We start from the raw sequence: 14,328 nt of genomic DNA on the forward strand, positions 1-14,328 counted from the left end.
ACGCTGAGCGAGTATATAATAAAAAGATTTTTTTTCAAACGCTAGGCCAGTAATGTAATAAACAGCAAATAACCTAATGAATTATGACATATTTTACTTATTACATTACCAGCAAAATGTTAATATGTTATTTGTTAAAAAAACCTTATTACATCATTTTTGTTTTTACATGGTAAAAAAAATAGAATGACTCGTGCTTGGCATTTTTATAGTGTAGCCAGGTTAGAGTATGACGGAAAACACAAAGAAGTGTTCACTTCTTGTCTAGAGATACACAATACTGGACTTTTTGCCAATATCCGACCTGCTGATATATCAGGAGTTCTTACGGATATGGTTAAACATAATAGAGGTCAAGGTGGTATCTTCACCCTCCACCCGCCTGCTGCACTGCTGGTGTACGCACAAACACAGAGTCAGAATAACATAAAAACAACAAGAGCAGCAGTTACACACTGCAGCTTTAACTTCCACCAGCTTTGAAACTGAAGGTTGTCTTCATACCTTCAATGTCACAGTTCCACCTGTGACTCCACGTTTCAGTTCTTTTATGCACCGACGCCACAGGCTGCTTGTTTTCTTTTCTTTCTTTTTTTTAACCAAAGCACTTTGCAGTCCAGTTAATGGTGTTGCTCAAAAGAGACAACAAAGGAGACGGTAACCATGGAAATGTGCTTGAGATAATGCAAGCAGGCACGGCACGGCACGGTTGGTTTTTGTCCGTCTGACACAGTCACTGAACTGAAATACAGAGGCAGGGGTTGTGATGCTTTGTTGGAGATTAAGATTAGTCTTTTTAACTTTAATCTACAGTTCGGCATTGTTGGCTTTGATTCTTGTGCCGGACGTCGCGCTCATGACTCTTTCAGTGACGACACTCTCTGACCAATCAGTGGCCCGCAGTCGTATGACATCACGCATAGAGCAGGTACGTGCCGTGCCGAGGCGAGTCGAGTCATGCTGGGACCATGTAGCAGCAATACATACTTCACACACTGGTATAGTGAAATTAGATGGAGTGAGAGATAAGGTGACTCTAATGACTATTATTTAATAACAAGTTCTACACACTCCTCAGCTCCACTCTGATCACATACCCCGGTATAAACACGAGAACAGTATTTCTGATCGTACCGCCAGAGGAAGCTCGCGTACCACGAGTTTATCTTCTAAGGGAACCACGTCCATAGAAGATAAAATCAGTCGAAAAACAAGCACAAATCTAATCAAAAGTTAACCTGTGGTCAGCAAACAACCACCACAGAGAACAATATATATATTGAGTGTGTGTGTGTGTGTGTGTGTGTACCTGGTCTTCCTCTCCACCTCCCTCCTCGTCATATTTGAGGATGTTGTCCCGGACGTCGTCCTCTGGGTCGATGAGGAGCTGCTTGGCCTGACGCTCCTTGTCCCTCCTCTTCATCCACATCACAAACAGCAGCACCAGCACTGCAGACGTGGGACAGAGAAGATGAGCACAGAAATCTGTCTGAAAAGTCTTCACAGCTCCTGTAAATCTCACATGGGGAATCAGGGGCTGGTGGATTTGCAAACTGTGCTTTTCATCTCTCACACTCAGTCAGGTCTTGTTTTATACATTCACTCCTCTCTGACTGAGCGATGAAACGGTGCTGATGCACCATGGTCGGCGTGTTGCATCATTTCTGATTACCAGCGTCGGTTAACGATGGGCATTTCGTGCAAAGCTGCTGATCGTCAGTGACTGGAAGTGGGAACTAGTGGATGAATAATGAAAGACGAGAGTGTTGTTTGTTGTTCTGTGGCTGCGAGCGGAGCTCCCGCCTTCTGCTGAGTGCTTTGTTCTAAAATGACTGTGCACGTCCATTGTCGACTCGCGATGGAAAAAGTTGCACGCAGTATTTTTTGACAGCCGCAGTCGTCTCTGCGTGTTCCTCCTGTGTGGCTGTGGAGCAACATCTAAGTCAGTCATTCCCACAGACGGTGGGGGGGGGGTCGGGTCCCAAAGATGTGTCAGGGAAGATATTTTTAGGTCACCAAATTGTGATTTATTCAGTAAAATGCATGAATTAACTCTGGATTAACTTGTCAAACGTATACTTGTGTCTACGTGTTTAGAAACGGGTGTAAAAATAGAACCGTGTGCACAAATTTGCTCTCGTCATGATTTCTATCGGGGAAATGGGTCGCAGAAAAAGTTTGCTGTCTTTAAAAAGTGGGTCCCCCGTTTGAAAAGTTTGGTAGACACCGACTAAGCAATTCTCACATGTACCGTATGTGGCCGAGTGGAAGGGGCTGTAACTGGTGGGTTGCCAGTTTAAATTTCTGCCCAGGTCAAGGGCGCTGGTACCCCTGAGCAAGGTAACCCAATCCTCCCCAATGTTGACTGGACACTCTGATTTGACCCCAGCGGTCCCAAGCCTGGATAAATGGGCAGGTTGGATCAGGAAAGGGCCTCTGGTGTAAAAATATCTGCCAAATCAAATCAATCTCGGGGCTGAGGCGACCCCGAGAGAGGGAGAAGCCGAAAGCAAAAAAAAATAAACCCAAAAAAGTATGTCACTGCTTGTTGCTCTGCAGCAACCAGAATTGGCACTTGTGTGTGTGTGTGTGTGTGTGTGTGATATACACAGTGGAAGGTTGCCTTCATTTATTATTTTAAGCACTGAACCTGAAATAAATCTAAGATTATTAGCGATGGGATTTATTACAGAACTCTATAATCCTGTTCAGAACCGAGTTCTTTCATGTTGTTGAGCTGGTACATTATCATGAAAGGAAAAAGATCTTTATTGTTATTATTCAAATCAGAACTGCGAGGTCAGGTGGAGGAGGGTGATCACAGCCGCTGCGTCTGAGCGAAAACTAAAAAAAAACATTTTCGTTCACTGATAAGTAAAGACGTTTATAAAACAAACTAATATTGTAGTGAAAATGTGCTTGGTTTTGTCTCTGTAAATGTGTTTCATCCATAAGGTTCATATAAAGTGTATTATTATTTATGTTCATGTCTGTCTTTAGTCTGTTGGTTATATTTTGTTTTACCTTTCACACAAACTGCATCCAACCTGTTATATTTGATTCAAGGGTGGTTGTTCAACTTTTTAAAATGGCATCTTTTTCTGGGTTTTTTGTGACCCATAATACTTATTATGTCCCTTTTACATCTTGCACCTGGCAAATATTCCACATTACAAAAAACTACAACTAAAACTAAGCATTTTCAAAGATTAAAAACTCAAACCCACTCTAACAACTAATTAAAACAAACTAATTTTATCCAGAACTATTACAACGTTGGTTGGAAACCCAACAGAATTAGCACTCAGTGTGATATATACTCAGTGGAAGGTTGCCTTAACCTTTAGATTTCTTTTTATTACATTACCTTTATTATTTTAAGCGGTGAACATGAAAGAAATGATTTGCTTTGCTATGGGATTTATTAAAGAACAATATAATCCTGTTCGGTACTCTGTTCTCGTGTTAAAATAAGCCAGTTTTCTGGGAGACGTGAAACGTGATCATGAAAGGAAAAGATTTTCATTGTTATTATACAACCAAAATGGTCAGATGCAAAGTTGATCAGAGCCGCGACGCCACCGGGGACCAAACCTGAGCGAGTGTGTCTAACATTCATTCATGTGTTCACGGTGGGAGGAAACCCACGCAGACACGGGGAGAGCATGTACAGCATCTAACCCAGCACCTTCTTGCTGTGAGGCAATAGTGATAACCACTATACCACCGTGCCAAAACTGCAAAACCTCTCTTCAAGTGAAATCTTCTTTTGGGAGTTATCTAAGGAAAGACACAGCTCTTACTTTTGACAGATTTTAAAAATTTGATGCGGAGCTTCACTTGGTGATGCCATAGCAACAGTCAAGAAAATCTGACCTGAAAATTCACATACTGACAAAAAAAAAAAACCCTCATGAAAGAAACATGCAGCCCTGGAGTTTATCCTATGATGCTTCTCTGAAACGCAGTGGTACTTAATTATTTGAAGTAATTGACTGCATGTGCGTTACACTGTGTGGGAGCAGAAGGCGTTGCTCTGCAGCTCATGGCTGTGGTTTCTTCTCTTCTGGCTTCCACTGTTGGACTTCATCATCGGGCCTGTCACTTGCTGCACTGATAAGTTAGTGCCGGAGCTCACTGGAGCCTGCAGCGCTGGGTCTGTTTTCAAAAATTCATTTTGGCCAGTGCTCTTTGATTCTGACTGTCTAATTAATCAACATGTTGATTTGATTTGGAAAAACATCCATCAGACCAAACCATTTATGAGTGAGACAACCGTCTTTATGGCTCGCTCCTGTTTTAGAAATGTGATACACCGACGTCGGGGTGGTAGCTCAACTGAACACTCATCATTTTCTGCACAAAGTTTTTTTTTTTTTTTGCTGACGCTCTTATTGTCTGCTACATTAAGTCTCAGTCCACCGTTATTTCATTATGACTGTGCATTCACACGTACATGCTGTGTAAGAGACAGAGCTCACAGTGGGGGCTACGTGAGCTAGAACACGTAGCCCTGCTAGCATCATCAATCCAAACGTTGCCGATGTTTCTGGGCCACAGGCAGGACACAGAAGGGACAGAAGGACAACAGTGCGCTCATAACCTTCCTGTACGCAGCTGGGTCACAATGCTAGGGGGGCTAAACGAGCTAGCATGTGCACTTGCAACGTTCCTGCCCACAGCTGGGAGACAATGCTAGCTGGGCTAAATGAGATAGCATCGTGCACTCGTAATGTTTCCACCAGCAGCTGGGTGACAATGACGTAGCGTTGTGCACTCACAACATTTCTACCCACAGCTGGGTGACAATGCTAGCTGGACTACAATAGATAGCATTTTAGCGTGTTCTGGAAACCATAGCAACTACAGTGTTTTGAATTGGGATTGCCTTAACCATTTTAAACTCTAAAGGTCACTGTTGTACACATTTATAGTATATTATCCTCTACATGGCTAGATTTATGTGAATTGTGGTAAGGTTAAAGTTACGACTAGTCAGTCACTGGTAATGGCATGGTCCTAACAAGGGTAGCTGTGACAACCTGTGTGTGAGAGAACTTTTATTCGTTAGCTCTTTAGGACTTTTTTTTTTCTGGCATCAGTCGGTCCTCAGAGGGACCAAAAACTAATGAGGCAGAATCTCATTTCTGAGCATCTGGTTAAGTGTGGGGCTAAGATTTGAATTGTGATGAGGGACAAGGATTTGTTTAGACGGTCAAAAAATGATTGGAATTCAACTGCGTGAAACTCTGAGTGTGTGTGTGTGTGTGAGTGGGTGGAGGTTCACCTAGTAGGCTGATAATACAGATGAGGATGGCAATGATGGCTCCAGTGCCAAGTCCTGTGGCAATGAATCGTTCCATGTCCACGCAGTCTCCGTGGTGATCGCACTGGCAAACCTTGACCCTCAGGTAGGATGTGTTGGACATGGGAAGGTTGCCAGAGTCTGTGATGGTGATCGGAATCTCGTAGATCCCACTGGCCAAGGAGCTGATCCTCAGTCGAAGCTGAGCATACTCGCCTACATCGTGACGGATAAAGACGGAAAGGGTGTTAAAAAAAAAAAAGAAACAGTGGTGGTTCTTCACCTGTCATCCTGCTTCATATTCATACTGTTCCACTCAGTCACTCACTAGGAGACACACAGGAAAGCCCAAGTCTGCTAATGATCCTTGTGCTTTGCCAAAAAACATAACAATGGCAGATTCTAAAAGATAAAGTCCTGCATATTTTCCTCTTCACAACTTTAGTTATTTATTTGTTAAGCTGGAATACCAACAATAAAATTAATAATTCTAAATAGGTTGAAAAAAGCCCCATAATCTATTAAACACCTCCTTCCTGCTGCTTCCCACCTCTGCATCATAATTATCAAAACCACTATCTACCATGCGCACTAACTCTGGGACATTGTGTGCATTATTTTTATATTCACACATTTATATTCTCATGCCGAAGCTCTGAACATTACATTTTATGTGCTATTTATGACGAATAGATGCGTGTGAATGAGTGTGTGTGTGTGTGCATGTATAATGATTTTATTGGGGCGTTGCAAAGCAAATTTCATTTCAATTTCGATTTCATTCCACGCGGTGACGATAAAGTTTTCAATTAAATTAAATTTGATGGTATCTTGAGTCAAAACAGCTTAGCAAATGTGCTTATGAAGCTGCAATCTCGAATGCCTTTGTGGTTAAATTTATCCGCCGAGCATTACAGAGTAACATAATATGAGGTGTATCATCTCATCAGAATGCAAGAGTAGAAATGTCACCGCTGCAGCTGCTAACAAGGCTGCAATTATTCATGTATGAGCTTCCAGTGACTTTGAGTGACAGTATGTAAACAGTAGGATTTGACTTCCCTGAAATACTATCACTTCTCATTGATAATAAAATTTTAGCAATTTTAACAAAATTTAACAAAATTCTCATGTATGAAACCGATGCCTTCTTAAGTCTACAACATCTAAGCAACATCTACAACATTCAACTACCTCCTTTGACTAAAATGTGACCGTGTGTCACTTTATAAACCCACTGCATTATTAAGCTCAAATGTGTGATTTGTTTGACTTTTCTGTTTGAAATGCTTCTGTCGGACTCATTAAACTTGGCCCGCGATGGATTTGAGTTTCACACCCCTGCCATAGAGAAAATCAGTGTTTTTAGTTTGCCAGGACGCAGGAGCTGCTGGTCTTTTGCTGCCAGTTTGGTAAGATTTTGTCACTTAATAAATTTGGAGTGGTCACGGGCCAAAACAAAAATTTATTAAAACACCTGTTTTAATTTGGCTTGTTTTTGTCTTTCCATTAGACATTTGTAGTTCAGCTTTTCCGTAGGAAAAAAGACTATAGTTTTGTATTAAAATTATTTCTGAAATAAATAGATTTTCTACATATAAGTTTATTATTTAAAAATTAAAAATTTTGTTCTACTTTGCTGCTTGCTCAAACATTACCTCAAGTTGAAAAATTTTGGGCTCGATCTAATTTTTAAGATATGATATCTGATTAAAATATTGTCTAAACATAAATGACCAAAAAATTAAAAAAATTGTATGTGGTGTAAAGGTAGTACTCTTTGATTACCAACACCGCCTCATACCTCAAAAGAAATACCCTTTTTTTTTTTCTTAAAGCACAAACATATTTTGTCTTTCCATTTTTCATAAATCTTTTACCTCCTGAACATTTAAGGATCATTTGTAATAATAACATAATTATAGTCAATGCACTATTTAAAGTAACATAGATTTATTATAAGGCAACTTTTGTTTAAGATCAATTCAGCAATCGTAGCCACATAAATTGTGCAGTCCCGTCATACAACTACACTACAAAAAATGGAAAGTGATGATTGAAGGTAGTTCAAAGTTCACACACACACACACACACACACACACACACTATCCTGAGCTGACCGTTGTGGCGACTGAGCGTCCAGTTGCGGCGAATGTCTGATGGGCGACTGGCGAGCTCGAAGGCGAAGGGTCCGGCGTTGTGGGTCAAGTCGGCGTCACTGGCTGTGATGTTGATGCCGTTGGGATTCGGCCTCTCACACATTTCCACCTCAGGTGGGTAAACATGAGGGGCGTTGTCATTGATGTCCAGCAGATACATCTGAAGGGTGCCTGTCCCACTGGCCGGCGGGACACCTGCACACAGAGAATATGAAACATCCACAATATTCAATTTTTTTTAATAGTAAAGGCACATTTATTGCACCAAATAAAAAATGAAGTGTTTTTTTTGGAAGTTGTACGGGTTAAAAATGCCACTGCTACAGTCCAATTTTTATTCTCCCGTCAGTCCTTCCTTGACACCATTGGCATTGGTGAAGAACACATTCATGGTGCAAATTATTTTCACTCCACGAATCTAAAGAAGAAAATTAGTACAAGTTTAAAAACCTCGGTAATGCTGCTCATTACACGCCACAATGAACCTCATAATAAAATATGCCCCGAGGATTAGCGTTAGGTTGATTAATGTACCGGTTATTAATGCAACAAGCAAATGGCAAATTACATCATACGACATCATTAGTGCATTTTGGCCGGGGACAGGCACGTGGTGTAAACACCAGAATACGCTTCCAGAACCAACACATATGTGGATTCATTCTCTGGGGGTGACGGCACGGAAAAAGTCGACATCAACATGACGCTATACAGGAGAGGCCGGTTCATTACTGAGATCACTACGGGATAAGACGACGCCAACGTTTACTTGGAAAAAGGCTGAAAAATCCACAGTCACAACTTCCTGATAACAAATATAGTAACCAGAGAAACCTACATCACGTGTGTGACAGCTGCAACAAAGGCTGCTCCTGACTGAAGTCTTACTTTATGCTGTAGAATGTAAGTGATAAACACAAACAAAGAGAAAGATCAGCCAAAAAACAAGCAGGTGCTCGACGGACACAGGAACAAAAGCACAAAATAACGATGAAAATCCACCGAACTCTGACATGACTTAACTTCGATTTATTCATGAGCTCATTCATGAATAAATCGAAGTTAAGTCATGTCAGAGTTCGGTGGTTTTTCCATTGTGATTTAATAAAACAAATGTCTGTTATATTCAAACCATTGTCAAATGACTTCACGCAATGATGATTAAGTCTGTCGGCTCCACACGACTCTTTCATGATGTTATAAAAAACAACAAAAAAAACAGCTTATTGTGTTAGTCGGACTAAAACCAGGCCTTTTCAGGGCCTTTAGAAAGGTTTTAATATAAATATCTTTACAAGCCTATATCCATGTCTCGAGGTGTCCTGTGTGAACAGTTTAACAGTTTAACTCTTTTACTATTGTGGTCTATGGGAAAATTGCTTTTTGAGCCCCTATTGCAGTGCCACGATTGGCCACTGGAAAAAAAGAGCTGTGGTTGAGTTTGAGATTATATTTGCATCTAATCTTATTGTTTTAGCCAAAGATTATGAGACAATATACAATATAACAACTATATTTAAGTTCCCATCCTTCTAATTTGTGAACATTTCCAGTTTATTCCTGTTAATTCCTATGGAAAGTTTGGAGAGTTTTGTAGCCCTACTGAGGAGCAGTGTTGGGCATATTACTTAGTTCTGTCTTAGTTAAAAAGAAATAGTTATAATTATTTTACCTCTCCCAAAAAGTTACTGCGTTAGCAGGGAAAGTAACTGTTGCTTTACTTACTAAAACATGTTCACATAGGAACAATTCTAATATCTAATCCTTTGACATATGCTGTCAAAGAATCAGGATTTGCCCTTCCTTAATGACACTTATTATTAATAATTGAATTATTTAAATATATTAATAAAACTGAATATTCAATATGAGTGAAATGGACACACTATTTCGATGTGAGACAATTTGAAACAAGGCAGGGTTACATTATACATTCTTGGCTTTTATCTCAGTGAGGGAAAGGTAAAGTCTGTACTTCCAGTTTGAAAACGCTGCCGCAGAATTCTCTGGACAACATTAGAAAAAAATAACGGCCTTAATTTTGATGCCGTTTTTCCCATCACTGCTGGAGGAGTAAGAAGAGTCAGTGAAGAAGCCGCCTCGAGAGGTGTCTGTGTGGGTGAGTCACAGAACTGCAGCTCAGCTCATGTCTGTTTTTACTTCCAGCCGTTAGAATTTGTAATTGCCGTGAAGCGATCAGGAGAAATAACTTTCTTCTTTGCCTCTGATTCTCGGCCCGCTCTGATTTAGTGGAAGAAGTTACTCACCGCAGCTTTAAAGGAAACATTTTAAAACCTACTTAACAAAGTGAAAGTACACACACACACACACACACTCACACACACTCTAACGACTCAATGAGGCAAATAAATGCAATTCGTTACTTCCCCTGCTTCTGTAATAACTCCTTCTGGTCTAAAATATTAATGAAGGCAACATTAGAAGAGAAAGTCTCAGTTTCTGCTTTCTTTTTGTGTGCAGCAGGCAGATAATGGAGAGGAAGAGTGCAACATGTATTTATCGGCAATGTGCTGCCTCTTACCTGCTGTTTTTGATCTGTGAATAATAATCAGTGTGTTCTGCTGTGATGGTCTATGGAAAAACAACCACGTCCTCCCTGTGATCAGCACTCGGGAATCATTTAATATTGATACCGCTGAAACACAGCCAGTAATGATGACATTTGCGGTCGCAGTAATAATAATAAATTACACTTATTGCACTGTACATAATGGTGTTTTCCCCGTCTGCTTTTATCCTGAATGCAATAGTCTCAGGGAGGAGAGAGGGGATGTTTTTCGGAAAATATGTATATTCATTTTTGTAAATGTGACTCTGTGTGGGTTGAGGTTGGATTTCTATAAACAATGTAGATGTATAACAGTATAATAAAATCAAATGTATGGTTCACACTTTACTTTACAAACAGACGATTAAAACAGCGCGATCTTCATTCGTCATTCTTTAATTCCAAGTGATTTAATTGAGTTTATTTGTTGATTAATGTATTTCATTTTGAATTTTTTGTCTATTTTTCACATGATTTCACATCTGCAAGACCAACACCCAACTGGCTGATTACTACATGTGATTTATGATCATATTCTCTCCACTATTATGATGATTATATTGAACCACTTTTATCCACATACAGTAAAAACACAGTAGAGATACACTGTCACACTGGGTCATATGTTGTTGTTTTTGTACATTACCACACACACACACACACACACACATGCACCGTCCTACTGACCCAGATTGTCCCTAAAGCGCCAACGAGCTGCTAAAAACTGTAATAAATAGCGAAAAATGTCCTTTTTTGTTCTCACGGATTAAAGACTGAGCAACTTTAAATGAATTAATGACAAAATGTTATCAATAATTATGCATATAGATACCATTCCGATTAAATGGATAAATCATGAAGTCACCCGGTGATACAGTGGCTGGCATTGTTGCCTCACAGCACAGGGGTTTCAGTGAATATGTATACTTTTTTGTCGGAGAGGCTTTGTAGGGGACCAGAAACTTACAGTCCTGGCATATGTACTACAGCGCCGTGTTTACAGGGGTAAGAAAAAGATTGTTTACGTTTCATGCCGTTTCCATCTGGACGTGGCCTTTGTTAAACCCCTTTTTTGTGGAATTTGCATGTTCTTGTTGCGTGTGCTTGGGTTTCCTTCACAAAAACTTCTATTTCCTCATCACAGGTTGCAGCTGATCGTGTGAGATCTTGCTTGAATAATAATCATGACGTTATTCTTGATCAAATTTTGGTCCTAATACTCACTCTAGACTGTTTCTTTTTCTTCTTTCATGGGGATTAAAAGACAAAGAGAACACAGAGACAATCACCGGCCTTATTCTTTAAGCGAGTTAAAGTTTCAGAATGTGCGAGCGCATTAAGTTAAAATCCCTCTGAGTTGATGAGTGAATGCAGCAGACACGAGGGTAAGCAACACTGTGAAACGCCAATCTTCACAGCTGCACATTTTTCCACAGCAATTTCAAAAGAAAAATGGAAAATACATATATTTCTATACGGTTTAAATAAAAACATCCTTATATATAAAGTCCACTAAGCTGGGGAACGGTCGGCGCAACATACGGCGGGAAACACGCGGCAGAGGTTGCGTGTTTGTCCTCGTGTCTCAGTGAGTCTCTGTGTCGGTGAATGTGCTCCGACGAGCACAGAGCTGCTCTGTGTGCAGACAGTGCACGGCTGAGACGATGGACGGACGGACGGACGGACGGAGCCGCTGCTCAATCTACATTCCTCTTCCTCAACAATTTTCCACTTTCAACAAAGAATCCTCTTTTCTGCGGCAATAAAGCACAGCTGTGATCGCAGCGAGAGGGACGACTCTGGACGGACAGGAAACCAACTCCATTACAGATTAGAGCGAGGAAGTTACAGGACTAGGGAATAGTAATGTAATAAAAGGTGGACAGTGCAACCTGTTGTTTAGAGGAAGACGTCTTCCATAATGGAATAAGTGGAATAATCTAAGTCATGACATTTGTGAACCCACACTGAGGCAACAAGAAAGTGTCAATATTCCATCAATGGGGGAGTTGTTTCAGTGACTTAAAAATAATAAAAATAATTTAATTTCACAGAATCGACAAGTTTCTAGCTGAACACGATCATTGTATTTATCTTCATCCACGTGGAGCAAATAAAGCAGAAAATACTCACATTTAAGAAGCTGAATGAATTTCGTGGGGGATTAAAAGTTGCAGCTCTCCTGTTTTCTTCAGCTGCTGTGTCTCATGTATCTCATGCAGCACAGCTCTGTTAAACTCATCACTGTGATATAACACTCGTGTTGCGGTGGGACAATTTTCACTCTCAAATTTATGCCTCTGCTCATTACATTATACATTACACAGTATATTGCTTTTCTCCAGGTATTTCAGTCCAGAGATGATGCAGAACGGAGTTAGATTGGAGACCCTAAAATGACTCTGGCGGGAATGACTGTTCTGTCTTTGTATGACGGTCGTGTGAGGGACTGATGTGTCTCAGCAGTGAGGACATGAAGTGTCTTCAAACGTAACTACTGAAGAGTCAGACCTGATCCTGAGCGTCTCTGCACATGAGTTTAGGAGAATCTGCAAAAGCTTTGCATGGTAGCAGCTTTTTATCGACATAAAACCAGTGTTTTAGGAGCCTTAAAATCTTAATTTTGGAAAACAGAGTATTGTCGACCTGTCCACAGTCTTCCCCGCCTGTAGCCCTATATCAGTCCCCCGCAATGACCCTCATGTGAAGGGCAAAAGGATAGAAAATGGATGGTAGGGTGGGTCCCAGAGTGAAAAGCTGCTTATATACAGTAAATGACATTGTAGTTCTATAAACACGTCATCACTGTTTTTCTCTAAACTTACTAACTTGATACAACTGTTGTATTTCTGCTCCCCCATGTTTCCTTTCACCCCAACCTGTCTTGGCACATTGCTGCACATCTTTGAGTCTGGTTCTGTCAGAGATTTCTTCTTCTGTTTTTAATCTCCACTGATGCCTCTAGTGTTTGATCATTGTGTGAACTGTTGGGTTTCTCTGCTCTCTTTAATGTTGTTTATGTACAGAGCCTTGAGATAACACATGTTGTGATTCGGCGCTTTACAAATACAATTGAATTGAAAAAAGTGAAAATTGCAAAATACACCTTTTTCCATTTTCATGTACAGAATCTGTCATAGCTCCTCCTCTTTCATGCTCTTCTTCTTCTTGTGTTTGAGATTCTTCATGTTCTGTGTCTTAATTTGTTAAGCTTCCTGTTTCCTGTTTTGCTGTGCAATTGTCTTTATGGAGGTCAGCCAGTCGGCTGGGCGGAGCCTCTGAGTCACACACCTGCAACCCATCACCCTGTCATCACCTGCTGCTTCATATACTCTGGTTTCTCACCAGTGTGTCTGGTCTTCATACACGGCCGTACCAGACTTCCTCAGTGCAACTATGTGTTTGTTCTTTTGTTACATTTCCTGTCCTCTTTACAGTTTCCTGACTCAGAGCTCTTTCGATGGGACTTGATTTTGTGTCCTGTAGCTTTTGTTCTTTTGTAAATAAATCCTTTTGTTCCCTTACTGTGTTTTAAAAAGCAAGTCCTGCTTATTTGGGTTCAGTCAGTCTTTTACTTTTCATGTTTTGGAGGGGTTTTGCGTTTGTTGAAACAATGAAGCTTTTGAGAACAAAAGACAAGAAAAAGACCATGTGGGGAAAGTTTTGTTTCCATGCGGATACGTACACGTCTTTCTGCCCTGAAGCCATCCTCAAATCCAATCACAAAATCCACATTTGAAGGTGTTTTTAAGACGTATGCATGACTACAATCTCTACTATCTCTAGGATGGATTAGAGGCCGTCTCCTCTCATCTGGCCAGCTACAAATCCCCTATTTCCTTCACTAATCAGCTCCCATACATTAATTTATTTGCACCCACTGCAACATTGGTTTCCGATGGTCACGCTGTTTCTTTTCACTCTCATGGGTAAAATCTGATGTCATGTCACAGCAGCATAAGTATTTGTTTGACTCACTCGGGCTTCTCCCAACAGACAAACATCAGACAGATCTGTTCGGTCTGAAAAACTCTAGTTTTGTTCTCTCAAACAGAGCAGAGGTCAGTGTGTCTTTGAGAACAGGATCTGACGTGATCTGGTCACACAGGAGACACATCCAAAACGCATTACAATGCCTGATGCAGACGTAGTCATACTTGCCGTGATGCGATCACTGAGGACGGATGTTAAGATACGATAAGATATTTCTTTAGTCGTGGTGGAAAATCACAACAAGTTAGAAAATAGGAGAAAATAGAAATAAGGTACGCTGCATTGGTCTTTACCAAAATAAT

The 14,328-nt window shown here is 40.6% G+C and overlaps 1 protein-coding gene across 1 annotated transcript in view; it reads right to left on the reverse strand.

Moving 5' to 3' along the window:
* LOC122780684 (cadherin-2-like) overlaps positions 1–14,328 on the reverse strand; it is a 96,693-nt gene that overhangs the window by 11,388 nt on the left and 70,977 nt on the right. Inside the window, 3 exon segments of the mRNA XM_044043833.1 lie at positions 1,310–1,449; positions 5,288–5,521; positions 7,426–7,659. Of these exon segments, the coding sequence (XP_043899768.1) occupies positions 1,310–1,449; positions 5,288–5,521; positions 7,426–7,659 (608 nt within the window).

Source organism: Solea senegalensis, linkage group LG14 (genome assembly GCF_019176455.1).
Source record: "Solea senegalensis isolate Sse05_10M linkage group LG14, IFAPA_SoseM_1, whole genome shotgun sequence".
Classification (NCBI taxonomy): Eukaryota; Metazoa; Chordata; class Actinopteri; order Pleuronectiformes; family Soleidae; genus Solea; species Solea senegalensis.